We start from the raw sequence: 25,848 nt of genomic DNA, 5'->3' as shown, positions 1-25,848 counted from the left end.
GCACAGACCAAACCAATGGATACTCTGTTTTAAGGCAACGTCATAAAGCTACACAGAGATCTCATGCTTTAAAATCAGCCATTGTCAGTCTTTAATATAGAAGGATCACTCTTTGAATTAAAAGCACTAAAGTCCAGTGGAAGGACTCCCCCCCCCCCAAAAAAAAAAAAACAGAAAGAAAGAAAGAAAGAAAGAAAGAAAGAAAGAAAGAAAGAAAAGGGGGTGGCTTCCAGGGCAGTGACCACTTTGCTGCAGGATTAGGCTGTGACACACTGGTGACTAGTCCTGGCATAAAAATAGATTAATAATGTTAACTGTCTCCATTAGGTCACCCTAACCAGCCTAGAACTTAAAGGACAAAGGAGTGGACATTCCACATTCAGTGAGCCAACATAAATATCCTCACCTGAGAAATAACTTGAAAGGTTTTAAATATTTTCTAGGAAGAACACAGCCTTTTGTGTTACAGGTTGGGTAAAGGAAATGAGGAAGTTAGTACAGGTACCCTCAGGCATTAGCCAGCTATATCAAGTAGCCAGCCCTGTGCAGCTTTGGCATTTACAAAGTTAATGATACATTCAATAAAGGTTAAAATATATTTTCATGAAGAAAACGTGGTATATTAAGACCTTAAACACGACTTAAATGTACGAAATTACAATAAACAAAGCTTTTTAAAACATTAAAAGTCTATTTTTTAAAGCAGAGCATAGTAAGAAATAAACTGAACATGCAAACATGCTGTGACACAACTGTTTAACAATCTTCAGCCTCTCCCAAACATCCTATCTGCTCTAACCCGATTTCAAGTCCTGTTTGCCCCTTACGTTCAGACATAGCCTGGAGTTTCTCCAGGTCTGACAGACCAATGCATTCCAGGTGTTGTTGTCCAAACAATTGTAAGGTTTGGACAGGATCCATTTTTAAGACCCCCACCCCCCTCAGTCCCTTTCTCCTATATAAACGTCCCATTTAAACAAGCACACGTTAACCCCTAACCTGCATAAGAACGCCTTTTATTTTAATACACACTCGTATCATCACGCAGTCATTATGATTACTATTAACGGGCTTCAAATCAAGCCAGCCCCCGTGGAGGGGAGGGGGACTGGGGTTAACTCCCAGTTTCTTGTTACTCGCAGCACTTCACTGCAACCCAAGCTGCAATGTTAGGAGAAGTAAAATCAGGTGAACGCCTTAAAATGCCTTTTGCCAATACTAGTTAGGTCTAAAAACTGCTTATTCACACTGACTCACACACACAATCGTGGCCGAAAAGCTACAGTCTACCTACCATATCATTCCCGTTTCTGTCCTGCTCTTGTCCGCTCCTTTCTTCCTCTCCGTGCTCCTCTGCGACCCGCAGCCGGGGAAATACTTTAAAAACCAGACAAAAACACTCCCTACAAGCTCTCACATCGATTATTTTCCGCCTTTTCAGTAAACAGGCTGTCTGTCCATTGCTTCCCACATAGGGTGTTCACTTACATCAGTCTGAAGTTTTCAGACACGAGATACATAGATGGTTTGTCTTTTCTCCCAGTCTGGAAAAAAAATACAAGTAAATTCTAGTAAGGAAAAGGGCAGGGAAAAAAAATCCTGCTCAACTTCAGTTTTTTTCACCACGGCTGGAAACGTCTTGCGAGGAGGAGAAAAGGGGGGCCGGCGTTGGAAAGCGCTGTTTCGGTGTGTTTTCCCTTCTTGGTTCACCACCACGTTGTTTTGACCAATTATTATTTCCTTTGTTGTGTCAAAAATTTATAAAAAAAAAAGAGTCCACAGGAAACGCGACCGCAAGGATCAGCCTTCATTTACAGAAAAAGCGCCGCTGTTGGAAGAGTACAACAGTTCGTACGAAAGCCTTGTGTGTGTGTGTTTTTTTTTTCCCTTTCTGATGTTAAGCCCCTTGCAGGATAAATGTGTGACGTTGTGTTTAAGTCTATGTTTTTTCCCCAGCTTCCCAGTAATGGCGGCATGCTCTTCACAGAGAGACACTCTCGCCCAGCGGTAAATATACACAATTACAACAAACGCAGACTGTTTATGATACGCTGCTCACCGCCACACTATTAAGGCGTAGCTAATGGTGACTAGTAAGCCGAGACCAACAGTGAATTTATTTGAAATGAACCATCATAATACTCTTCCATACGTGTGTATATTTAAACTAAAAAAAATAGTTGACGTATAACATGCTGAATACATTAAAGAGATATTCGAAACAACAAAAAACACACGCACACAAAGGGTGACTATGCTTTAGCTAGCAACCAGCTACTTCTAGTTACTTTAACCATTTCTGTTACTTTCTAGTTTCATTTCTTTATAGCCCTTTCTTTTATTTTAAATTGAAGAACAGCAAACTAGCTCCGTTGTCCAACATGGACTTATTTGTGAGTTGTATCAAAGTGGGGTTAATGTCTTTAATGTCTCATTTTGGATTACTGTTAAACATGAAACGGTTATTTATTTTTTCTACGCATAAAAAGGAAATGTGTTTATATTATCATGACTGTGATTAATTTATTTTATTTTGGCCCATCTGCGTTCATGGCCCCACGGCTCCCATACCACTTCCTTGCAAAACTGACCACCATTTCCCTGGACAGATTCAAGCATTAGTTATACAACACTGTGCAAAGGTCTTGAATAACCCATTCGTTTCTTTATATTTTGCCAGGAAAATGGAAATAGGTTCAGCGATTTATTGAAACATCTGTAAGGATATGTGGAAATACAGTATATAAGTATATATAAGTACAGTATATAAGGCAAAAACAAAGTTTGTACTATTCTAATGAGTGACGTCAGTAGAGTTCCCATATGTGTTTTTTAAATTTAGGTATCCTTTGACTGCGCTGGAAGTGTGTTTGAGGTTTGACTCTATATTTTTGTATTCAGGATTTCATCAGTTCCCATCAGATCCCTCACACCACTGCTGCTGAGCTGCAGACCCAAACCATGACAAACACTCTACCATGTTTTGCTGATACTCTAGACACTCCCTGTTTTACCCCTGCCCTGATCTCCTCTACACACACTGATGATGATGATTTCAACTGAGAAAAACTTCAAATGTGGATTCGTCACTCCTGTTGCCACTGATCTTTTCTTCTTGTTCCCTTTCCTTAGGAATGGCTTCTTGACAGCCACCTTAAGAAGAGAGGAACTAATTACAAAATGATTTGATTGTGACAGACTGCTAGTAACAAAAGTGTCTAAAGAAACAAATTTAATTAGTCTCTAATTTTTCTGATATCTGTTATGTGTAGAAAACCAGGTGTGGTTCATCTTTTGAGTTAGGTTCCTTTTTTATGGTTGAATCATTCATAGGTCAATACTAGGTGGTTCACTTAGCATTGATCATTGGCTGAGGGCTTTTGCACAGAACTGTTGCTTAATAGTTTTAAATAGTTAATGGCTGAATCATTTGTGAAAGATTTGTTGTGCATTCATCCAAGGACTCCCACCTAAACTGTTATTGAACAGCAGAGAGAGGAAATGTTTAATGCCTTTCCTGAGAAAAAATAATCATCTTAAAGGTTAGTCCTAATTATAAGTGTTGTTCGCTGAGTTATGTGCTTGTCAAGAGTTATTGTGAAGTGTTTTCTACTTTGATTAAAGCCATTTTAAAAATTAAGGCAGAGAGTTGAGATACATTGGAGAAATATCTGCAGTGTTGTACAAGACAACAGCCTGTACTAAGAGCTCAAACAGATGTTTAGTGTCTAGCAGTGAGACCCTCTCTTGAAATTCTTTCTCTCTCCCCCTGTTAGTCCTTCCTTGAACTCTCAAGAACATGCAATTCCGATCTGGTAATCTAAACTCTGTGTGATATGAAAACAAATAGTTTGTGTGGCCGTAGAACTCAATTTATTGTTTTGAACTGGAATTTGGCACTTTAGGGGATATTTAAGACTAAACCTTCGTAAACAATAGAGGCATCGTGTTTAAAGGTTATTACTGTATTCAACCTCCTGGAGTGTTGGATAGCAGAATCAAAACATAGCAGAAAATCATTTGTAATAAAAAAAAATAGGAAAGAAATTATGTTGTTCTTACATAAGTTATTAAATTGAAGTACATAATGTGCACTATGTGTGTCCTGACAAGCTTGAATTGTGACCCATCATTAAATACACAGTCAAACAGGGTTCAAGGTGCACTGTCCTGTGTTTGAGTAAGTCCACACGCTTCTGTCCAATTGCATTACTCACTAGGTTCTCAGCAATATTTGCATGACCCCAATCACACGGACCAAGATTAGCTGGGGTCAAAGTGTGTGTTGAATAATGTGCCTCTGTTTTACATCCCTTTTGCCTACCTCCACTTGTTTTTAAAACAGGCCAAGGTCTTGCGACTATCACAAAACATTGCTATGCAGTGCTGCTTATGCGTATAATTCTTATATAACCACCATGGCAAATTTTATTTTTATTTTACTCTAAAATACGCGACAGAATCAAAACACAGCTGCAAGCATTATACAGAAGAAAAACACTGCACTTTTTGTTTAATCACTGGTTGGTTTCCTCTTTCATTTTATTATTATTTTTTCCATCCCACTTTCAGTCCTCGTTGTATCTGCAGCTAAAATATGTCTCAGTCCCAAGGGCAGCGCATTCCTCCACTCACAGTTGTGCAATCCCTGACAATCACAGTCCCCCATCCCCCCCACCTCTGACTCCCTAAACACCCAGAACAGAGGCAAGCTGTCCAAGCTGTCTGGGCAATGTTCTGCGGTGAATTGGCTGCCCAGGCAGACCAGTAAACAAACTCTGACTCTGCAGAAAACAACCTCCAAAAATAATGTAATCTCAAGAGGGTGCAAATAAGTTATATAGGCTATTGCTACTTTTCAGCCTGTAATGAGTTTGGGTATAAATCTTTTGTATTCTACAAATCTTCCTTTTTGTTCATATGTCTTTATGCTAATTATACGCAATAATCTAATATAATTAAGTGGATATAAATAAAACAGTTTGATTAACTGTGTATGTGACAAATACACTATCACGTTTGGGGACTTTTTTACATTTAGTAAGTCTGTATGTGAGCAATTTTCACCATGTGTATAAACAAATAGAGCAGACAAAAGTCTCTTTGGGCTATGATGATGTGATCTGTAGTGAGATCAGGCAGCACGTGGAAGAGAGCCTGGAGAAGTGGAGGTATCCTCGGTAGAGAAGAGGAATGAAAGTCAATAGAAGCCTGACAGAATAGACATGTGTGAATGAGACGGAGACCGATTTAACAGTGAAGGTGACAGACAGTGCACAATAGAGAAGAAGAATAGAGTGCAGGCAGGGTGGAGTGGGTGAAGACGAGTGTCAGGGGTGATTTGTCACAGATGGATAGCGGCAAGAGTGAAAGGGAAGATATAGATGTATGGTTTAGAGATGGTGGCCCTTACAAAAAGACAGGAGTCAGAGTTGAACATCCTCAGATTTTCATTGGGAGTGGGACCAGGAGGGATAGGATAGGAAATCAGTATATCAGAGGGACAGCTCGGGTGAAGTGCTTTTGAAATAAAGTTAGAGAGCCAAGGGTGTGATGTTTTGGACATGTGAGGCGGAGGGATAGGTGATATATTCGAGAAAGGATATTAAATATGAAGCTGCCAGGTAGGCAGACAACAGGAAGATCTTCGAGAAGGTTAATGGATGTAGTGATGGAGGACATACAGAGGACTGGTGTGACAGAGGAGTATGCTAGGCAAGGGGAGATAGGAGATGAAGGTAAACGATTCACTATGGCGACCCTTAAAGGGAGCAGCCAAAAGAAGAAGTGTTAACCAGTCTAAGAACTGACAGGAAATTGCCCAAGAGAACAGTGACATATTTTTAAAAATCAATTTTATAGTATTAGGATACTATAAAAAATAGATAACAAGTGAAATGCAATACTTGTGAAATTATTCGACAGGAAGTGCTTCCGGTAGTTCTTTCAGAAAAGAATAAAACCTGAAACAAACACGAAAAACTACAAAAATATTTAAAGAGATGGGCTCTTTGCTTCTCATGTGATCCACTGCACGACTCAATACGAGACGCCACACAGGGATGTTGGTTGTTGTAGTTCTATATTAAAATCCATTGCTTCTAAATGTGACAGGAAAAACTACAATCCCATCATGCAACGTGACGCAGCCATAGTTTTGCCACTTCCTATTAGCTTGGAGAAGATAGCGGACGAGCGGTCATAAAATATCGATGTATTAATGTGAAAATTATTGCACACTTACTTGGGAACCTGCTGCTTTGGAGTCTCTAAGGTTTATATTTGGGAGGCGAAAATGGTAAATATGTCTCAAACGAACTATGTTGTATTTTCTTCTCATGTCAGTAGCATTTGTCGTTTGGTTGCTAGCATCTTAGAGTTCGCCAGATCGGCTATTCCATTCAGTGAGTAGAAAACGATAAGCTAACTGGGACGCCAACAATTTTAAATCAAGATGTTTTACCAAACAACTATCAGTTTACTGAAATAGATCGATTTTATTTTGCCGAGTTCTCCGAAAACGATGCTGTCAAAATGAATGGGTGTGGTTTAGCTAACACTATGTTTAACTGTCGATAAGCTGTAGATAAGCTAAGGGTAGCTACAGTTACTTGTAATATATCTTACATATTAAAATAGTTGGATACCTAAATGGTAAGTATCTCCAAAGTTATATTATGTACGACAGCTACTAATAGGCAAAGTAAGATTATATTGTGTGTTGCTAATGAGTCATTTCTGGGAGTTTCATAATTCTGTCAGTGTCAAACTGCTTAATATTGGATGTTAGGGACAAGTAAAGAATGCCTCATTTATTTATTTTTTTGTCTTGTTTCTTACAGATCCGCTTTATCCTCATCCAGAACCGAGCGGGAAAGACACGACTGGCCAAATGGTACATGCAGTTTGATGATGATGAGAAACAGAAGTTGATTGAAGAAGTGCATGCTGTCGTTACTGTCAGAGATGCCAAGCACACCAATTTTGTGGAGGTATGGGATTAGGCAGTGCCGCATGTACCCACATTTTCTTTTTTCAAACAATTCTTTGACGTGCTAGAACAACAACCTCTTTTCTCTAATCCTGTATAATGACACAGCTGGCCCAGCTCCTTCACTACATAGATATTGCAGGCATTATCTCTTAACATGTTTTTTTTCTATGTTATATGATAACTGAATGAAATTCTAGTGGAATACAACATCACATGAAAAGAGAACCCCTTTAGTGGATCAGGTTTTTAATGCTGGTTAAAAAAAAAATCAGCATGAATGTATGCATACTGGGTGTTTTACCGTACCGTGGGAGCTTCAGCCCTGGTAAATCTGCTGCTGTTGTCATAATATGCGAGATTAAGCTCTTAAGAGGATTTTTCTGTTGTTCTCACAGTTCAGGAACTTCAAGATCATTTACAGACGTTATGCTGGTCTGTACTTCTGTATTTGTGTGGACGTGACTGATAATAACTTGGCGTACCTCGAGGGAATCCACAACTTTGTAGAGGTAAATGAAACGCGCAATATATAGACCTAGTAAGTGAGCTATGATAATTTAGTTGTCATGGTCTGATGGTTTTCAAGAATGTCTCTCAATGATTTTGTTCAGAGGCTATCATCCTTCACTGGCTTGGAGCTCCTTTAGAACTTCTCTGGGTTGTAAGGATTGCAGTAAAATTACATGTAGTAAAGGTCTTTAGTAGTTAAAGTTGAAGTATATACAGTGGAAGTGAAAAAGTAAAAAAAAATATAAACTGGATTACAAAGAAGCGGAGGAAAAGAATATAAATTAGTTAAGCATTATTATGTACAGCTAAACAGAATCCACGTATTATTTACCAGCCTATATACATTTATAGCTAAATGCACATATATTTCAATATTATTTTTTAATCTTTACATAACACAGAGAACAGGAAGAAAAACAAAATCCCCTCTTGCTTCTTTCATTAGTCTCCACTGGTATTCTCAGTTTTCACCCTGGCTCAAAGCATCCCATATTCAGCAATTAAATTCTGCCATTTATTTTCAAAAATATCTTTATTTTGATATATTTCCTCTGCCCACATAATGATGCTGTTATTCAAGTATTTACCTTCCACATAATAGAGGACAATTGTAAAAACTGAATTGGTAGCAGAGATCCACTATGCTGTGATCTGACTTCCTGCTGATAAAATCTGCATAAGACTATAGAACTACAACATTATACTATAGAATGCCCTATTTTTGAAGCATATTCCCAGTAAGCAAGTATCTATAAAATAATTCAACCTGTGAAATTCAAATTTAAATATCAAATGTAGTTATGCAGATATAAACCCTTTCTTCCATGGCATACATAAGTCCAATTTTAAAAGATGATATGTTTTCTTTTTTATCTGTTGCTTCTGAAGAGCACATCATTTAGTTTTTACATTATTATAATATTGTTTCCCAAATGTGAAAGCCATTCTGGATTTCAAATAACTCAGGTATAAAGGATGCTTTAAATTCAGAATAAAGTGCTACCTGAATTTCTGCATTTTTAAAAGTCTAATGTATTCATAGTTTTTAGTGAAGTCAGATTGTTTTCTATAAATCTGACTTAGCCGAAACTCATACCACAGCTTGTATCTATAGTTTAAACTTTTAGCATGACGCTGTATTTCAGTACAAATTCCAGAACCTATTAAAGCTATGTTTAGGTCACATTCATTTTACAGTCTTGGGTGTATCATTTTTGACTAGTGTTAGTGTTATACCATGCTGGAAAAAAATGTTATCGTTAAAATATTGATAGATTTGATAACGCCTTGCCACATAGATACACTGCAGTGCCAAAAGGCAGTATTGCACTATTTTATGACCTGGCTCAAAAGTCACAGCATGAAGGCTGATCCCAGAGTTTCTAAAAACACAGATTTTATTTTAAAGTACTTAAAATTTCAGCAAAAAATGAAAGGCCAGAGAGCATAAACACAAGAAGTGCCATCCTCCTAAGCCAACCTCAGGCATGGCTTTATCCAATCTCTGTCACTGCAAGACAAGTAGAGGTTTCAGATGGGTGTACCACCTCCCCTACTCAAAAAGGTTCTTCCAAGATCCCCAAATAAAGAAAAGACCTCTCTGGAGTCTTCTGGTTCTTGATATCCTAGATCTGAAATACAAATAGGGAAAGCAGGACAATATGTGTGCCTTGCAACGGTGGCATACTTATTCCAATCAAGCTAAATCAACCCTGGAAAGAAGATTAAGCCAGCAAAAATCTCCCAGAACACTCAAAGCGCTGTATAGATGCCTCATTCACCCATTCACACAAGCACTTTCTTCTGTGCGTAAGTCCTTTCCATCTACCAATCACACACATTTATACTCCGGTTGGCTGCATGGGAGAGCAACTTGGGGTGGATTTGGCATGCATACTGGAGGAGCCAGGGATCAAACCAGTCACCAACCTTCCGATCAGTAGAGGACTTGCTCTACCTCCTGAGCTGCAGCCACTCCCATATTAAGAAAACTACTGTCTGACCACTACACAGAAAAACTTAGTCCTTTTAAAATAATTTAAATGGATTTAATCGTTATGAAGATCACACAAATTGCTACACTGCATACACGATAGTAACATGCGATCAACCCAAATTGGAGTATAACACCCGCAAACCAAAATGATTACTCAGAAATGTTTGCAACTGAAACCAATAGTAGTAACTAATAATCTCAACTAGGGCTGCCACAAACGATTATTTGGATAGTTGACTAGTCACCGATTATTTTTGCGATTAGTCGACTAATCAGATCATCATCCATTGGACGTAAAACGTACAGCTTATTGCACCAGCAGCATCTGCTCTAATATAACTATCATTAGCTTACAGCTTTAAGTGTTTAAGGTCTGTGCTAACTAAAAATAAAGACAAGATGATAGTTTATTAAATTTTAATGAAATTTGCAGATTGTTTCGGTGAAGTTTAATAAACTCCTTGCTATCTAAAATATAACAGGACACCAGAGTATATTCTCGAGCATCTCACACTTCTGATAATCAGCTGTCTGCTTGATGTTTATTTAGCTGTGTAAAAACTATAACTTTAATCTCAGCCAAACCGATTTACTCAGGAACAAATAAAATACTAAAAAAAAGCCAAACAATAACATTGTTAAGTTATCTAAGTGACTTATATATCATGTTTAACCTGAGTAGCGAAAGACAGCGGTGGGTTTGAAAACAATTTGCCAGGAGTCCGGTGTTCTCACGGCTCTAGTGAGCCTAGCCCCCGGCTCGCTATCGAGCTAGTGGGTAACAGACGTCTCTGAAAACGTCGGAGCGCTTTTGAAAATATGTGGTGTCCTGATAAACTGAGCAGATATTTGAGGTTTACACAGCTACATTCTCGCCTGAAAATATGTTAAACGTTTATTTTGTGACCCAGAAAGAATAATAAGAGTAATATTAAAACTAACTAGCTGCCGCCATTGTTGGAAACTGAGCTGGGCTGCGCTATGAATTCTGGGACACAGCTTCTTCTTCTTCGGGGTTTAACGGCAGCTGGCATCCTTGTACATGCAGTGCTGCCATCTTCTGTTTCAGTCCGTTATTACACTCTTAAATCCTACTACTTATTCCTGCGTCTTTTGGGATCTTACAAAGCTTCAAACGACGCGTCGACTATTAAATTAGTCGTCGACGATTTTGATAGTCGACGTAATCGTGACTAGTCGACTAATCGTGGCAGCCCTAATCTCAACCAGAAGTGATCTGTTGTCCCCACAACATAAATAGTCACATACCAAGTGGTTCTATACCACAGAAGGTTACTATAGCCACAAAATTCAGTATCACTCCCCACGTTGATCACAGCAACAATTGTTGCTTAACACCACAGTTACCATTATTACCTGGCCAACAACAATTGCAAGTGATCCAAATGAAACTGACCAACTTCTCCAAAACACTAAAGGTCACAGCACAAAACATTCACCTTATCGTTAGGCTTAAAAAAGGCATGTTCACACAGAGACATAACTAAATACCACATGCCATCTCAAGAAAAGACCTACCTGCTATAAACACAAGGGCATAACTTTAGACTTTTCCTGCTCATAAATGCTTGGAACAATCTTGTCACTCCTCTGCTCCTCCACTTGGACCGCTAGCGCTGGCCATAACTACGGCTTGACAGACTGACCACGCGCACCACACACATACTTTTTTTTCTTCTTTTTCGAACCTTCGGATCATGTGCGTGCCGAACTGTGGAGTGGGGACCGGTTCGGATTACGGATCAATAGTGATCTGTTGCACCACTAGCCATAACTAATGAATGCCCTCAAACTGCTGTCAGAATTCCCTCCAAAATTCAATGTCGCTGGTTTCATTTTGAGCAACTCTGAACCTAAAACACCTAAACAGATACAGAACTAACTTTACCCATCTAGTCTTCAGTGGCGCATCAGGTTCGAGACAAGTTATGCTGCCTTCATGGACTTTAATCAACAGTTGATATGAGATAGTTATTTTTAAAATGGTTGAACTCCTTTGTTATCAAGCATTTAGTTTAATCAGTGATTTAGAGAGCATAGGTAGATCACGGTGATTGTCTGGACACATCAGTCAGCTTGAGTGTGCTTTCCTCTAAAGCTTAGTTTAACATCTCTTTATTTTTCTAATCATTTAGTCTTTAAATGATATGGTAGCAATTGAAATTGTGAGCTTAAAGTACAATCTAGTGTTTGCCACTAGCTAAGACAAACAGTAGACCATTTTTTGTCCAGAGCACCCGGGAGTGAAGGTCATTTGATGTAATGTTTGACTGTGAAGGAATGCACATTACGGTATTCTCAAAATGAGCTGTCTTACTTTCTAGCTGGCAAGCTTGTTATTACATAAAGCCCCATCTAAACACCAATGAAGGGTTTTTAAAAAAATTATTATTATTTTAGTCAGTGAAAATATTCTCATAAAAGATACCATGCCACACTTTCTATTAGCTCACAGCAGGATTTGCTCACAGGCTGGTTTTAACATTCATTGTAGCAAATACAAGGGGTCAGTAATTCTGGCTTTGTAAATGAAACCGTATCACTGCTCGAAATGATCTCCTGTGGAAACGAGATGAGGCCAGACTCACATTAATTTTAAATGGCCACATTTTAGATGTAGTAGATATAAGTGTATTACATGGTTTTCAAGTGGATTCTGCTGCTGCTACAGCATCACATAATTTCTGCACTAGTGCATCACATTAAGGTAGGGGTGTGTGTGTGTGTGTGTGTGTGTGTGTGTGTGTGTGTGTGTGTGTGTGTGTGTCTTACTAAAGTAGTCTGTTTGGATTCTTATCTGATTGAATTGAAAGTCTGTATTTTCAATTGCTCCTTTGCTTCTTGGAAGGTGCTGAATGAGTATTTCCACAATGTGTGTGAGCTGGACCTTGTGTTCAACTTCTACAAGGTAAGCATATTGAGAAGTGAATTCTTCCCCTTTGTTTTTAAGAGTCTTGATATCCAATTAAAAAGACCTTGAACAGAGGAGGACAAAAGAGAGCTCTGAAAGTGCTTTTTTTAGTATAGTGCCATGGTAACTGATATAATAATCACAGGTTTTTTTTTCTTTTTGATCTTAAATACTTTAGTGGGGGTGGATTCTTTTTTCTTTTCATAAATGCTTAAACTCCCTTGACCCACCTGCCGCTAGTGTTAATTGCTAATTACCTAAAAAGCATGTGAACATCCGCCCACATGCTTTACTCTAACACCGCTCATGTATGACATGGCCAGAAACCAACAAATAAGGTAAATCAGCTGTTGACAACTACAACCTCTTTCACAAACTACAACACACCTGAGAAAAGCAGGTGATGGAAAGAAGAGTGACTCATCTTGTCAGGTTAATTTCTTTGTCACTCTGGTTATTTTTACACAATGATGACAAATAGCAGGCTGGATGACTACTTTGTGATATTTGTACTCTGTTTTGAATCATCTTAATATCCTCAGTTTCATCACAGTGTTGGGCTCTGTCCTCTGAATTGTGTTTTAAGGTGTACACGGTGGTGGATGAGATGTTCCTGGCGGGGGAGATCAGGGAGACCAGTCAGACAAAGGTCCTCAAGCAGCTCCTCATGCTCCAATCACTCGAGTAAAAAAGAAGAAGAAGAAGAAGAAAAAAAGTCGATAACCATCTATCTTACCTGGATACTAATCTGCTGCCCTGGCACCCAAAACATCTTGCTCATTTTTTTTGTATCAGTCTGAAATGGACATTTGTCATGTTCCTGTCTCTGCACAGCCAACATTTACCGGGACTTCAAGGGAAAGGGGGGAGGGGGTGTTTAGTAAAGAAGATTAATATTGTTTAAATATGGATATGAGTCCAATTAATCTTTTGTCACAAGTCTATATGTTGCAATATTCTGCACCCGTCTTACTGGTGAGGATGTTTTGAAGGCTATACAGCACATTTCAACAAGTTAAAATTACATATACTGCCTTAGTTACACTCAGCTGTATTCTGTTTTTCTTCTTCCACAAGCCAGTGGCCACAGAAATGAATTATTCCTGTAGTAACCACAAAGTAATTGCATCTATCTCTGTGCAGTGTGGAAACAAGTGTCACACTGCTCTCTTCTGCCCTCCTCTCATTAACCTAAACATGTATTTAATGGCACTACTGTGACTAACAAGCACCATAGAGACTGCCTATAATGACCCCTGTGCATTGAGAAGTTATAATAGCCTCGCAGCCTTTTCTATAAGTAATGTTAAGCAGGTCTTGGAAGTTTTAGGATATTCATCATGGCTGCTGCGCAATTTATATCTGGATTGGAGTATAGGCAAACTACGGAAACCTCTTCAGACCAGTTGACCCAGCACAGCTAGTTCAATTGAATGGAGTGTGCTTAGAACGAGTGTCGTTCTGACAGTTTGTTATGGCAACCTGTGCTGTCCAGACGTCCTCATGGCTGATGGTGGTCAATAGTATAGGTCATGTTACATCCAATGGTTGCACAGTGGTATGTTGTGATGATTTCGGTTGCTTTTGAAATAATCTTTGTCATTTAATGCAGCTCGTTACATCAAATGGTGCTGGTTGGTTACTCTTAAGAACACTTAAAACTATCCCTAGATACAGAAGGTATATTTTACATAAATCAGTAATGTGAAAATTGCTTTGTATGGTGTGTACATACAGTGTAGCCTGTGTTGAATATTGTGAACACAAATAGTTCCTGCTCACAGTATTTCCATACATTCCTTTGGCATTGCATAAAATGAGTTGAATTTTAAATTCCTCTTAGAAAAAAAAAAAAAGCTTTTACTCACATCCTTTTGCTCAGCCTAAATCTTTGACATGGTCATACTAATTTTAACCATATCTATTCACAGGTCTCAAAGGTGGTTTCATATATTCAAGTTTTGTATTTTATTTTTTAAAATTACGGTAGTGAAATATGTACTGCTTCCCTTCTTGTCCACCTGTGAGTTTGTTGATGAAAGTGATGCGTGTAGTACTGTCTCCTGTTCACTTATGCCAGTATCTCCCTCTTTGTGTAAATAATAAACAGATGAAGTAATGCAAAGGTTTCAGTATCTGACCTAATATTCTGGGAAGAGGGGATTTTATTAGGTGTATCTTGACTTTTTTCTGATGTCTTAAAACATGTAGTCATGCTACACTGCTAAAACTGTTGGGCTGATTTCGTATAAAACAACACTCAAAGCTACTGACAAAACATGTAAATACAAGTCTTTAAAATTCAGATTTAAACCTGTCTAGTGCATCAGCGCCATCTAGCGGTAAGCCAATCCTTTCCCTCGGTGAATTTGCAATGTGGTTATGAAGTCATCTTGATAGCCTGTCTAAAAATCAATAAATCATTCAATATATCCACTTGAGCTACATTAAACCGCTCTGGCCAATACTCCATCGACCCAAGAGCATAAATCCAGACAATTGTGACAGAGGGCATTTACTCTTCATCATATGAGTCCTCTGATATCCTAACCTCAGCCTGACTGCCTTTGAGAGAAATGACTTGACAGAAGAAAGGCAGGCAGAGGTAAATGAATCATGTACCTAGTAGGACCCATTGTTAAATTTCAAGGTCTGTTAAGTCAGCTGGCTATAAATCTGATTTGTAAATGCTGCTTGCGTTGCTGTGCACGAGGGCTGGGGGTCACCAACATTCAGGATCCGATGCACTTCAACGCCCTTGAGCAATAACCGAGTGAATACAGTGGCTTAATGCCAAAGTTAAAAAATTTAAAAAAAAAAAAAAAAAAAAATCCCTGATAGCATTAACATTCAGGAAACCAGTGAAAAGAGTTACATGAAAAACAAGCAGTTTACTGGGAATTGCATAATCATTACAATCAATGAGCAACACTCACCCTTAATAGACAAATCTTATTTACAGGATAGGTTACTTGAGATGTACAGTAGTATTTAGGTTAGATTATATAACATTACTAAGCAACAACTGAGTTGGATTGTGTTCATCACATTATTAAGTCTATACTGGAACAAATGAGAAAATGTTCATATAGCTACTCTGATTAACTTTATGAACTGTACAGCGAATACAGATGAATGCAGGCTAACAATTCAACAGTTGACTCAATAACTGCGCATAGATGACAGCCTGTGAACGAGTGATCAGAATTGCTGCTGATGGCCACCTACAGCTCACAAAGTCAACACCCTTCCATCATTACCTCCACGTCAGCAGGGAGCAATAAACCAATCAAATCTCACACAGCATGAGATCACACTATTACACCATTTTTTGTTGCTGCCTGACAGCATCAGAAAAAATGAAACCATATGAAGAATCTCAGTTGTCATTTAGTAAAAAGATAACATCTAAAATTAATATATTTATTACATTATACAGTTCAAGTAAAATAAAATGTACAATTCTATAGTTACAGCATATAAACAAAACAAACACAGATTCAAAAGTAAAAGTGCACTTGCAGAAGGAGACAAACTATCATGCTATGCAAATATTTTATGAAAGCAATGTGTTTTGACCATCTGTCTCTTGATGTCCTATATGATCTCATGTTTGCCCTTTCAGTGTGCTGGCTCAGTTGAGCTTAAACACATATGGTTTGTCTGGGAGAACGTATGCCAACACAGAGGCTTGAGAAATACGTTTGCGCACACTTTGTTTTTGAGCTCCTCTTGGCTTGGTTTGTATGACCTGCTCTCAGACAGTGATTCAGACAGAAGCGGTGCCTTTGATTAAACAGCAGAGCGGGGGCTTTGGATTTTCTAAGCCATTAACTTGCAACCTCATTTTCCTCCAGCAGCACCACAAACCATGTTGTCAGTGTTACAAGCAGAGAGGAAACTGTGTTTCTGTGGAAATTCCCCTGTTTCTCTCTAGAGTAATACAAGGTCTGTTCTCAAGAGAAAACATCTGGGTCAGTTCAGTGGTGCAACAAAACTGACATTTTGCAGCAGAGCTGCAGAGGGAGATATTAAAGGGAAAAACTTGGAATTTGACCCATACACTGAGGAGATGTGGTGTCTCAGTTATACTGAGAGGGCCACTTTGCTGGCATGGATCGGTTCTACTTTTCCGTTTAGAGGGTCAGGGTCACCGATAGTCACAAAAACAAACAAACAAAAAAACAAAACCCAACTTCATCTGATGGAGGTGGTGTCTTCTAGGGTGAGAATGGCCCTATCAATAGAGCATGAGGGATTATTGTTCCGACTATAAAAAATAAAATATTACAAATCATATACTACAGCTCAAACGAGCACATATGGAGGATCTTGATTAGCATTTTAAGATGTCAAATGAGGAAATATTTATCCCTCCAGTATAGCTCCACTTGTACAATCAATGTCAATGAACAAAGATGATGATTTGAGAGTACATTGTCTAATAATAATTTTGTGTTGTCTTTTATCCCCCCCCTCTGATATCCAGAGCTTAAAGAGAAGTGATTACTTGGAAGTTTAAAAACAGAATCCTGTCAAATTGAACGTACAATGTGGCATGATTTTTAAAAAAAAAACAACAAACAAACAAACAAAACAAAGGTCAAACCTTTGGCTGGTTGGGCGGCACAAAAGTTTCCCAAACAAACCAAACAAAAGCCAACTGTGGTTTCCTGTGACGTCTTATACAGTACGTGCATGTATGAATCTACGAGATGTCATGGAGAAAAGCCCAGCAGGAGTCAAAAACATTATAATGCCAATTTATCACTATAACTGGACATGTGAATTTAAACATGGTGTGAATCTGATAGAGCTCAATTTACAGACTTGTGGACTTTTGGTTTAAATAAAGAGCAAAAGTTCTCTTTTTTGTGCTTTCAACCTGACCCACAGCCTTGCCTGTTTGGGTGTAGAATGGAGTGATGGGATCATCCCCCCATGAGAGTTTATACATATCAGTGTTGGGATTTATATGCTATGAATCCATCTGGTCTACTACGAAAAAATTAAAATGACAGGACAAAGTAGAAAGGATTTGCATCACACCTGGTGTAAATCGTACCCAAAAAATGTGATGTTTATCATTTATTTTCCATTAAAAAAAATAAAATTCTCATAAATGATGGAAAAGAATATTTTCCATCATTTATGAGAAATATAGTTAATGATGCATGATTTAAAAAAAAGAAAAAAAGTAAGGGATGTCTTTATGAATGCTAAAACTAGGAAGAAAAAAACCCCAATGACCCACACTAGGACAGGTTGAATGCACAAAAGAGTTTAACAATAATAATTTACAAGCAATGATATGTAAATGCTCAAAGTATTTTGGGGATTGCTAAAACCAGAATGAAAAAGCGGAGAGCAAGAGAGAAAAAAAGAATAACACACAACAGTAGGTCAGCCCAAACACACAACCCTTGACTTTGTCCTTGTCTGATAAGTAACAGAGACCATGGTGGAGGATGTCTCTTTACATTTCCACTTTGCTCACACTGAGGGGTTATGCTGTCCAAACGCAAGAGCAAACCGACCCCCTCAGGTAAGCCGTAGACTCTTACCAGAGGTCAAGGGTCATAGGTTGCAGTGATCTCCACGACCCAAGGTGATCCAAGGTGTGTAGAACTGAAGGAGAGGGGGAAGGACGATCACACACCAAAAAAAAAAAAAACCTGGAGCCGAGATGTTTAAGAACAGGAAACAAAGTGAGCACCGACACGCCCTCATCAACGCTAACACAGATAAAACCTGTTAGTTTACAAGTCCCACTGGTCACATGAGTTAACAATAGGGATGGGTATCGAAAACCGGTTCTTGTTGAGTTTCCCATTTTTGCAATCGATTCCCTTATCGATTCCAGTCGCCCCGAATGACGTCACCACGTTGCAGAGCGTCATTTACCTGGCAGGAAACATGGCGGCTCAAATGCTAAAAAGTTTGGTCATACTTTACGAGAACGGATGACAACAGGGCAACTTGCAAAGTAGAGATTTCATTTAAGGGAGGAAACACTACGAATATGCAAAAGCATTTGCTCACAAAACACGCGATGACCTTAAATGTATGTCGTGATTTTATTTCTGCTCCAGACTCGTGAATCTCAACCCAGCAGCAGCAGTAACGTTTGCACGTCCTCTCCCGTTAATACCGCAGGTAAATAATCAACTAACAGTGCATATTATGTTAGCGCGATCTGCCTTATTACAAACCTGCCATTACTGTGCATTTAGGTGACCATGATGAGAGACAGACAGAGTCTGGTTGGCTCAGATGCTGGCAGTTCTTGCTGCAGTCTACCGGTAGCGTCTCCTTTCAGGCCAGGATAGACGAATGTCACAGAGCAGTGATTAAGTTTGTGGTAAAAGGCTTGCACCCATTTGCCACAGCAGATGCCCTCAAATTTTCGGTAAGTGAATGTGTTTAATTGTAGGCAGGGACATTACTGAATATTCTTGTGTAATTGCTACAGAATAATTTATGTTATACTTTGTTATTGCTACAGAAGAATATTTATTTTACATTTACAATTTTTTCCCCCGGGGACCCTGTGACACCCCATTGAAGAGCCATAGGCTGAATCTCTTAAGATCTCACTGTTGGGTTTGTAAGGCCATGCTACTCCTAAATTTCTATCTTGTTCAAAGAGAAGATATAAAACAAAGTTCTAAGCTAATCGACCTTAGTGTTCTCCTTTTTAAAAAGAATCGATAAGAGAATCGATAAAGAATCGAATCGTTAAACAGAATCAAAAATGGAATTGGAATCGTGAAAATCTTATCAATACCCATCCCTAGTTAACAAGTTACTGACCTGTAGGGGGAGTTCTGTCTGTGTGGACCTGTGGGCTGGGGTGAGGGTGGGTCCCGACCCCTAGCAATTACACTGCTGCTTATTCTGTGTTGTGGTGCCTCTGGGCTGTCGCAGCTGCCTCAACGAAGCATCTCCATACTGAATACCTGAACCCATCCTCTCTGGGTCCAACTCGCCTTTGAGAGAAGCACAATGAGAAACATCAGTGACACAGACATGTATGCTCTAAAAATGTCAGATCCACATCACTTCATGTGCTCAAGCTCTGAAAGCATTAAAAACAAAACATGGAAATGTCACTAAATTCTAACAAAAAACATCCACCTCAGATACACTTCTATAACAAAGAAAACAATGTGTACCTGAATCTATCTTGTTGAGAATGGTGCGAGCACACTTCAAGAAACCCTCCTCGACATTTTCACCTGTTAGCGCGCTAGTCTCTAGAAACATCAGCTCTGTGTGTGGGAGAACAAAAATACTTCTAAGAGTGGGGAAAAAAGCATTTGAAATGCATCAATGTACAGATAAGTTACCATTCTCCTGAGCGAAGCGTGAAGCTTCAAGGAAGGTCACCTCTCTGTCTGCATCCAAGTCTTTCTTGTTGCCACACAGGATAATAACAATGTTGGGACTCGCCAGTGTCCGTGCATCTGTCAGCCAGTTAGTCAGGGCATTGTATGTCTCTCGACTGTAAGACATTTTATTCATGTTATTTACCCAATTTTCTGTTTCAGTTTGTTTTCAGCATGAGGCTGTAGCTCTAGTTTCATTGTATACACTTGTCTGTTTCCCTGTGCGAGAGTGTGTCAGGTGACACCATCTGTGATGGACTTCTGCTTTCCTCTACAGACGCTACCTGACAGAGGATGCCTCTATATTACAGCTCTTGACAGTCCACACTCCACCTCACCTCAACAAAAGCCCATAGTTTGTTAAAAGCAAACTACTGCATTCAATCCATCTTGAGTTTACGACCCAGAGTTTATGAAATACAGTAATGTGAGTGGTCTGTCATTAAACAGCACGATTTCTGGAGGCTGTACAGGCACAATGTGACTCCTTTTGTTAGTTGATATATGGACTCGAAACTGTATGAACACTCAAAAATAAACTAAGCTTCAAAGTTAAGTCTGTAAAATTTCATTTTAATTGTAGTCACATTTAAAATTTTCAATTAATCACAGATGCCAATGCCCACACCAAATAAAACCTTACATTTTGTTGCTTCTGGGAGTCTTAGTAAACATGTAGTTTTTATTCTGGGAAAATTAAGGTACAACTGTAGTATCTACATCCCATTATCACAGCAAACAAAAAAGCTCACTTTGTTAGAGAAACTTATGAAAAGGAAGTGGGAGCACGAGGGCAGTGGCTGTTTTACCTGGTAATATCGTAGACAAGAAGTGCTCCAGCTGCTCCTCTGTAGTAGCTGCGTGTAACAGATCTGCGGAGAAAATGGAGGAGAGAAAAAAAAAGGCTCCTTTAAAAGATCAGATGGTGAGATTTGACAGGAGAAACTGTCCAATCATTTTAACAGTTATCATCAGTCAGACACTTCATTATCCCAGTGGAGCTGGGACTTGTGACTTTAGGTAAATTTTGAAGGTAGATACCGAAATCGCTCCTGGCCAGCAGTATCCCAGATCTGCAGTTTGACTGTCTTTCCTCCAACGTTGACCACTCTAGACCCAAACTCCACACCGATGGTGTGGTTGGAGTCCTGTTTAACTGCAGTAGGAACAAACAGAAGACAGTGTAAAAAGGCACAACGTGAAATATACATAAAGGAGCAGGAAAACAAACGAAAAAACTACATGTGTAATATTTGGTGTTTGGCTTGTTTAAAAGACCTCTGCTGCTGTTTTCAAATACCTCATATCCACATTATAAGCTACAGGGAGTTGCAAATTAGATTAACAGTGCCAAGTTGCCCAGCCTCTCTTTCTCTATCCACAGGGACCCCTGAGATATCTTAATCAAATTAAATGTAATCATGAGCACGACTCTGTACATGAAGGAGTGTTGACATGGTTTGTTTTTTTTAAACCACCCCTCTGAAACTGAATTGACATTTCAATTTGTATTTTAAACAAATTAATGTTTCATATGGAGAATTTTAACAATATAATGAGAGCATCGAGCTCGGTGTAAACTCGGCCATTGTTAGCTAGAGAAAGTCTACAGGAAGTATAATGTTTTCCCTCCATTTAACCACACAGAAAATTGTCTCTTTCTGAAGGACAGTGTGAGGCAAAGAACTGTGGTGATTGGTTTTATTCTGGGTCAACAAATGCCCACATCATCCTGTCATTGTACTCTGACTCATACCAGTCAATGAAGAATTTTCTCCAGATCATCCGCAGACTAATGGTTTAGTCAATATGCAACTCGTGAAACTGACTACAATAATTTCTTGAACGTGTCCATTTATGTGTTTGCACAGTATTAAACTTTAGAAATGCAGCGTTTTAGAACTTACACTTGTTCTCAATGAACTGGTGGAGGAGACAGGATTTCCCCGTCCCAGCACTGCCAATCACCAGGAACTTAAACAGGAAGTCTGCAAGCACAAAAAAGGAGGTAGAGATCAATGCAATGCCAACATCAATGGAGAACCTGCTGCTCTTTGCACTTCCATCCTCAGGGACAATCCTTCCTCTTAATCCCATTGAGCTACTACTTTCATAGTATCCTGCCAAACCCAAATTAGCCTACTAATCACAAAGCGCCTAGCATGTAATCAGTTTAACTTGCCACTTACGATTCTAATTTAATACACTTGTTTGTCTGAGGTTGAAAATGAGTGTGTCTGAAGCCTTAGAAAAGCACCAACACTTAATAACACATGTCATTAGAGCAAGGTTTGAGCTTTAGCATTATTAACCACAGCTTAGGGCAACAGACTTGCACACAGGTTGAATAATAACCAAAGGCAGGCTTTTGCACAGATGTTGTGGAAAGTGGGTCTTTTCTTTGAAGGGCTCAATCCAGCCAACACAAATGATCCATAATTACTTGATCCCTTGACATGCAAACCCATTTAGAGTACAGATAGCCATTGTGTGCTGTGGCCAAAGATAACACAAGGGGGTATTTGCATACTGGATGTATGCTGAACGGCAGTTCTGACCAGTATACTGGGAGATCTGATAAGGAGAGTTAGGCATGAAAAGTGGCTGCATGTGTGTGAATTTACGCTGATCAGTTATGAAAACCAAGTTGCAAAAAAAAAAAAAAAAAAAAAAAAAAAAAAAAAAAAAGGGCTTTGGAACCAGGATTTCAGAATTTCTTAACCACCCAAGCAGTAGCAGTAAAGACCTGACCATGTGTTTCATGTACAGCTTGTGGGGCTAACACAACACAATAATTGGGAGGAATTCTGCATCATTCCTTCCAAGAGAGCCGTTTCAGTTCATATATATTTGTTTGCTCCCTTTCTAGGTCATGCTACATAATTTCAACTAGGTCAGGATTGCGGTTTGTTCATCACTCCCCAAAAATTCTTCTTTTTGAACCACTCTGTTGTTTTACTTGAGTCACTGTCTGGCTGCGTTACCCAACTTCTTGAAGCTCCGGGTCATGAACTGCTCCTCTGTTCTTACACTGAGAGCATTTTTTGATATAAATTTTAAATGAAATGTTCTGTTAATGGCTACAGGCCATCCAGATCCCAAGGACAGCCCAAAACCATGATGCTACCTCTACCATGCTTATCATTTTTAAAGGCATGATACAGCACGCTCTGAGACAAACTGCTAACAGAAAAGTTCTCTTCCTCAGGGGGAGGAAACAAGACATGAAAGGTTAGTGCTTAAGTGAATCATAGTCTTTGTATGTTAGATTAGTCAAGTCTCATCTGGCTATACTTGTGATTTACATAAAGACCAGCCTGTATGAGAAATCAGTCAGTAATCCAGGTAATTCCTAAGGCTTCACAAGCTTTATCTTGCAACTTTCAATCTCTCTTAGCTCTGGTTAAGTAAGACATAATAAATAATTAGAGAGGTAGTAAATGAAATGCAAGACATGCAGAAGTGATAGTGTTCTCCTAAATATGTGAAAGCATGATGGCAAACTACAGCTTCCCTACTGAGAACTTGTTCAGGTTGAATTTTAAGTAAATTTTCAATTTCACTTTGAGCTCAAACAAAGGTTCTGAAAGCACAAAGCCTGGCAAGTGATTACTGGCTGCTGTTGATATCACCAGCTTCACACAAAGTCAACAGAAACAGTAAATCAAAGTATGAGATTAATCTTTACTTTCTGGGTGACATTTAAACCAATTATGTCATTGCTCCATGAGCCACCTTCATTTGCTGACACACACCTCCGCCAGCTCAGGTCATGGTGCACCTTTGTTGAAGCGGGTGTTTTCTTAAGCAACACAAGCCAGAGGTCAAAGTCTCGGTAACAGAGTAACTGCAACAAAGCGAAGGCGTCGAAACCCACTTATTTTTCTGTGTAACAGCAGTCAGCGTAACATCTCAACCACACTTCAGTGGCTGTGACAGTGCTGACAAAAATCAGAGACAGACCGCTCAGTTTTAAAAGTTAGCCCAAGCCTTTCTGCATTTTCTCAGACATCGTATACTTCTGTGTGAGATCTGGACACAACAATCAAACCATCAATAATGTCAAAAGCAGGGAGAATGGACTGCAGCAACTACCCTCTCAGGCTACTTTATTCCTCACTCATCAATATTAAGTACCCCCCCACCAGGGAGGATGGGTGCAATGGGTGAGCCCTCCCATCTCTCTCTCTCTCTTTTTTTTTTGGGGGGGGGGGGGAAGAGATCCGACAATATAAAAAGTAATGATGAATAAAAACTAACAGCAACAAAAACTTCAATAAAAGGAGTACTACTACAATATTTCCTTCTCCCCCTGCTACATGTGCCAAATTCTGTAACATCAACATAAACTCATGATTCTCATGTTGATAGACATTACTGAAATTAACAAGTGAAAACTATGCATTTTAAAGCACTTAACAGGCCCTTATTGGATTCATAATGCCTTTTTGTCGACTTTTGATCGTCCAGATGAGACAGTTGAGGAGACAGAGAGAGAGAAGGAGAAAAAAAAATCAATAAAAGTCTTTTACAGGTCCCATTAGTGCTGGCACTCTCCCATAAATGTTGCCCACTTGGATAAAGTTTCATACGAGGAAAGAGAGAGACAGGGTACAAGTATAAACAGAGGGAGAGAGTGTATCTGGGAGTGCAACAGGAGAGGATGATGGTGTGCCATTTCATAACAAATGGCTCTGCAGTGTCAGGCTTACTGACTATCAGACAGAGTACTGTTTAATGAATTTATGAGACCACGAATACATCTCTGTATCTGCTCATTATGTGAATGATCATAGATAAGTGCAGGCAGCATTCATTCTGTCAGGATTCATTTATAACGTATCTGTGTCAAGTGCAAGAGCGGAGTTACTTTAAATAAGCATGGAAGCAGATGCATTACACCAGTGAGACACCAAGCAACGTCTGCCCTGCAGGTAACCGATGCATGATCAACCATCGCTTTCAAACTTCCTCTTACAGGCCTTGTTGCTAGCAGTTAAAAGTAAAAATATACATCAAATCGCAGCAGCCTTTCCTGTCGCAAGGTCACAGAACTTGCCTGAATCTCCCCAAGTTCACGTTAACTCAACGTCTCTACACATGCTATTAATGGCTTTTGCTTAAAGTTTGGCCAACTTTTACCCGTTGATGTCTCACCATCTTCTGCTCTCCTTGTTGCCCGTGAAGCACTACACGCTACCATCAAACGACAGAGGTGTCAGTTAATACACACGAAGAAATCCAACCAGAGCACTTTAACTGACCTACGTGTCAGCACTGAATGTTAATTATTACTGTTAAAATCCACAGACACGGTGAGGTGGCAAGTTAGCCTGTGGCTAAGCTAAGCTAATCTTACAGTTTGCTGATAGCAACGCTGCCAGTCTGTCACATTAGACCACGAAGCAGTCATACATAACAGCTAGCAAGCATTAAATGACCGCCTACTCCACACAAACATACCGTATGTCTCAGACATGTTGACCCTCGCTGTATGGAGAACTCAGTCGGACTCTTTTACTGTTCTTTTAGTACTGTGACAGCCGTGTGCCCGCTGGCTTCACACCTCTTTACGGTGTTTATCTACGATGCTAGAGGTTTCCTTTATCCTTTCCCAGCTTCCTCTGCTCCGACCACAACCAGTACAGCTACGCGCTACGTCATTAGTTATCTAGTGGTGTTGCGTTCATGTGTTATTGGCTACGTTGGAATTTTAAGAGAAGAGACGAACACGCTGAAAGGACACTGGCATCGCACAGAAACTGAGTGAATTTTACGAATAGACAGTTCTCATTAAACTAATGAACGAACGACTAGTACAGAAAATGATGCTCAGTTAGAGAAGCGTGAAGTCTAGCCAACTTTAACTAAGCTAAAAAGTAAAGCGCGTTGTATTAAGACAGATCAAGACACCAGATTTTCCCTGTATAGTTTTTACAGATAGTTTATTTATGAATCGCAGTGTTCCAGCAACACATTGTCATCGATTACAAACATACCACAAAATAGACACGAGGTAGATGAAACT

At 39.3% G+C, this 25,848-nt stretch overlaps 3 protein-coding genes across 5 annotated transcripts in view; 1 reads left to right on the top strand and 2 right to left on the bottom strand.

Annotated features, from left to right (window-relative positions):
* The window catches only part of arhgap35a (Rho GTPase activating protein 35a), a 59,063-nt gene extending 57,113 nt beyond the window's left edge, over window positions 1-1,950 (bottom strand). Inside the window, exon 1 of the mRNA XM_080888155.1 lies at window positions 1,295-1,950. The gene's annotated coding sequence lies outside the window, so the exon portion shown is untranslated. The remainder of the gene's footprint in view (window positions 1-1,294) is intronic.
* Window positions 1,951-6,138: 4,188 nt separating this feature from the next.
* ap2s1 (adaptor related protein complex 2 subunit sigma 1) lies at window positions 6,139-14,557 on the top strand. The gene is made up of 5 exons (XM_080888156.1): window positions 6,139-6,298; window positions 6,843-6,992; window positions 7,390-7,503; window positions 12,370-12,429; window positions 13,019-14,557. Exons 1-5 carry the CDS (start codon window positions 6,296-6,298, stop codon window positions 13,118-13,120), a joined length of 429 nt encoding a protein of 142 aa, XP_080744282.1. The 5' UTR covers window positions 6,139-6,295; the 3' UTR covers window positions 13,121-14,557.
* Window positions 14,558-16,902: 2,345 nt separating this feature from the next.
* rab4b (RAB4B, member RAS oncogene family) lies at window positions 16,903-25,448 on the bottom strand. 3 transcript variants are annotated; one of them, XR_013972440.1, is made up of 8 exons: window positions 25,284-25,448; window positions 21,728-21,808; window positions 20,862-20,976; window positions 20,630-20,692; window positions 19,782-19,936; window positions 19,608-19,703; window positions 19,246-19,421; window positions 16,903-18,107 (listed from the first exon to the last, which is right to left on the bottom strand). XR_013972440.1 is itself a non-coding variant. In XM_080888987.1 (7 exons), the coding sequence occupies exons 1-7, from the start codon at window positions 25,297-25,299 to the stop codon at window positions 19,306-19,308; spliced, it is 642 nt and encodes a 213-aa protein (XP_080745113.1). In that variant the 5' UTR covers window positions 25,300-25,448; the 3' UTR covers window positions 16,903-19,305. The 3 variants fall into 3 exon arrangements, 1 of the variants encoding a protein (XP_080745113.1); XR_013972441.1 differs by having other exon boundaries at window positions 16,903-18,060; XM_080888987.1 differs by having other exon boundaries at window positions 16,903-19,421.
* Window positions 25,449-25,848: the final 400 nt, after the last annotated feature.

The sequence above is a fragment of the Rhamphochromis sp. 'chilingali' genome (assembly GCF_963969265.1).
Source record: "Rhamphochromis sp. 'chilingali' genome assembly, chromosome: 8".
Classification (NCBI taxonomy): Eukaryota; Metazoa; Chordata; class Actinopteri; order Cichliformes; family Cichlidae; genus Rhamphochromis; species Rhamphochromis sp. 'chilingali'.
Note: the sequence above shows the minus strand (reverse complement) of the source record. Positions and strands in the feature narration are given on the sequence as shown.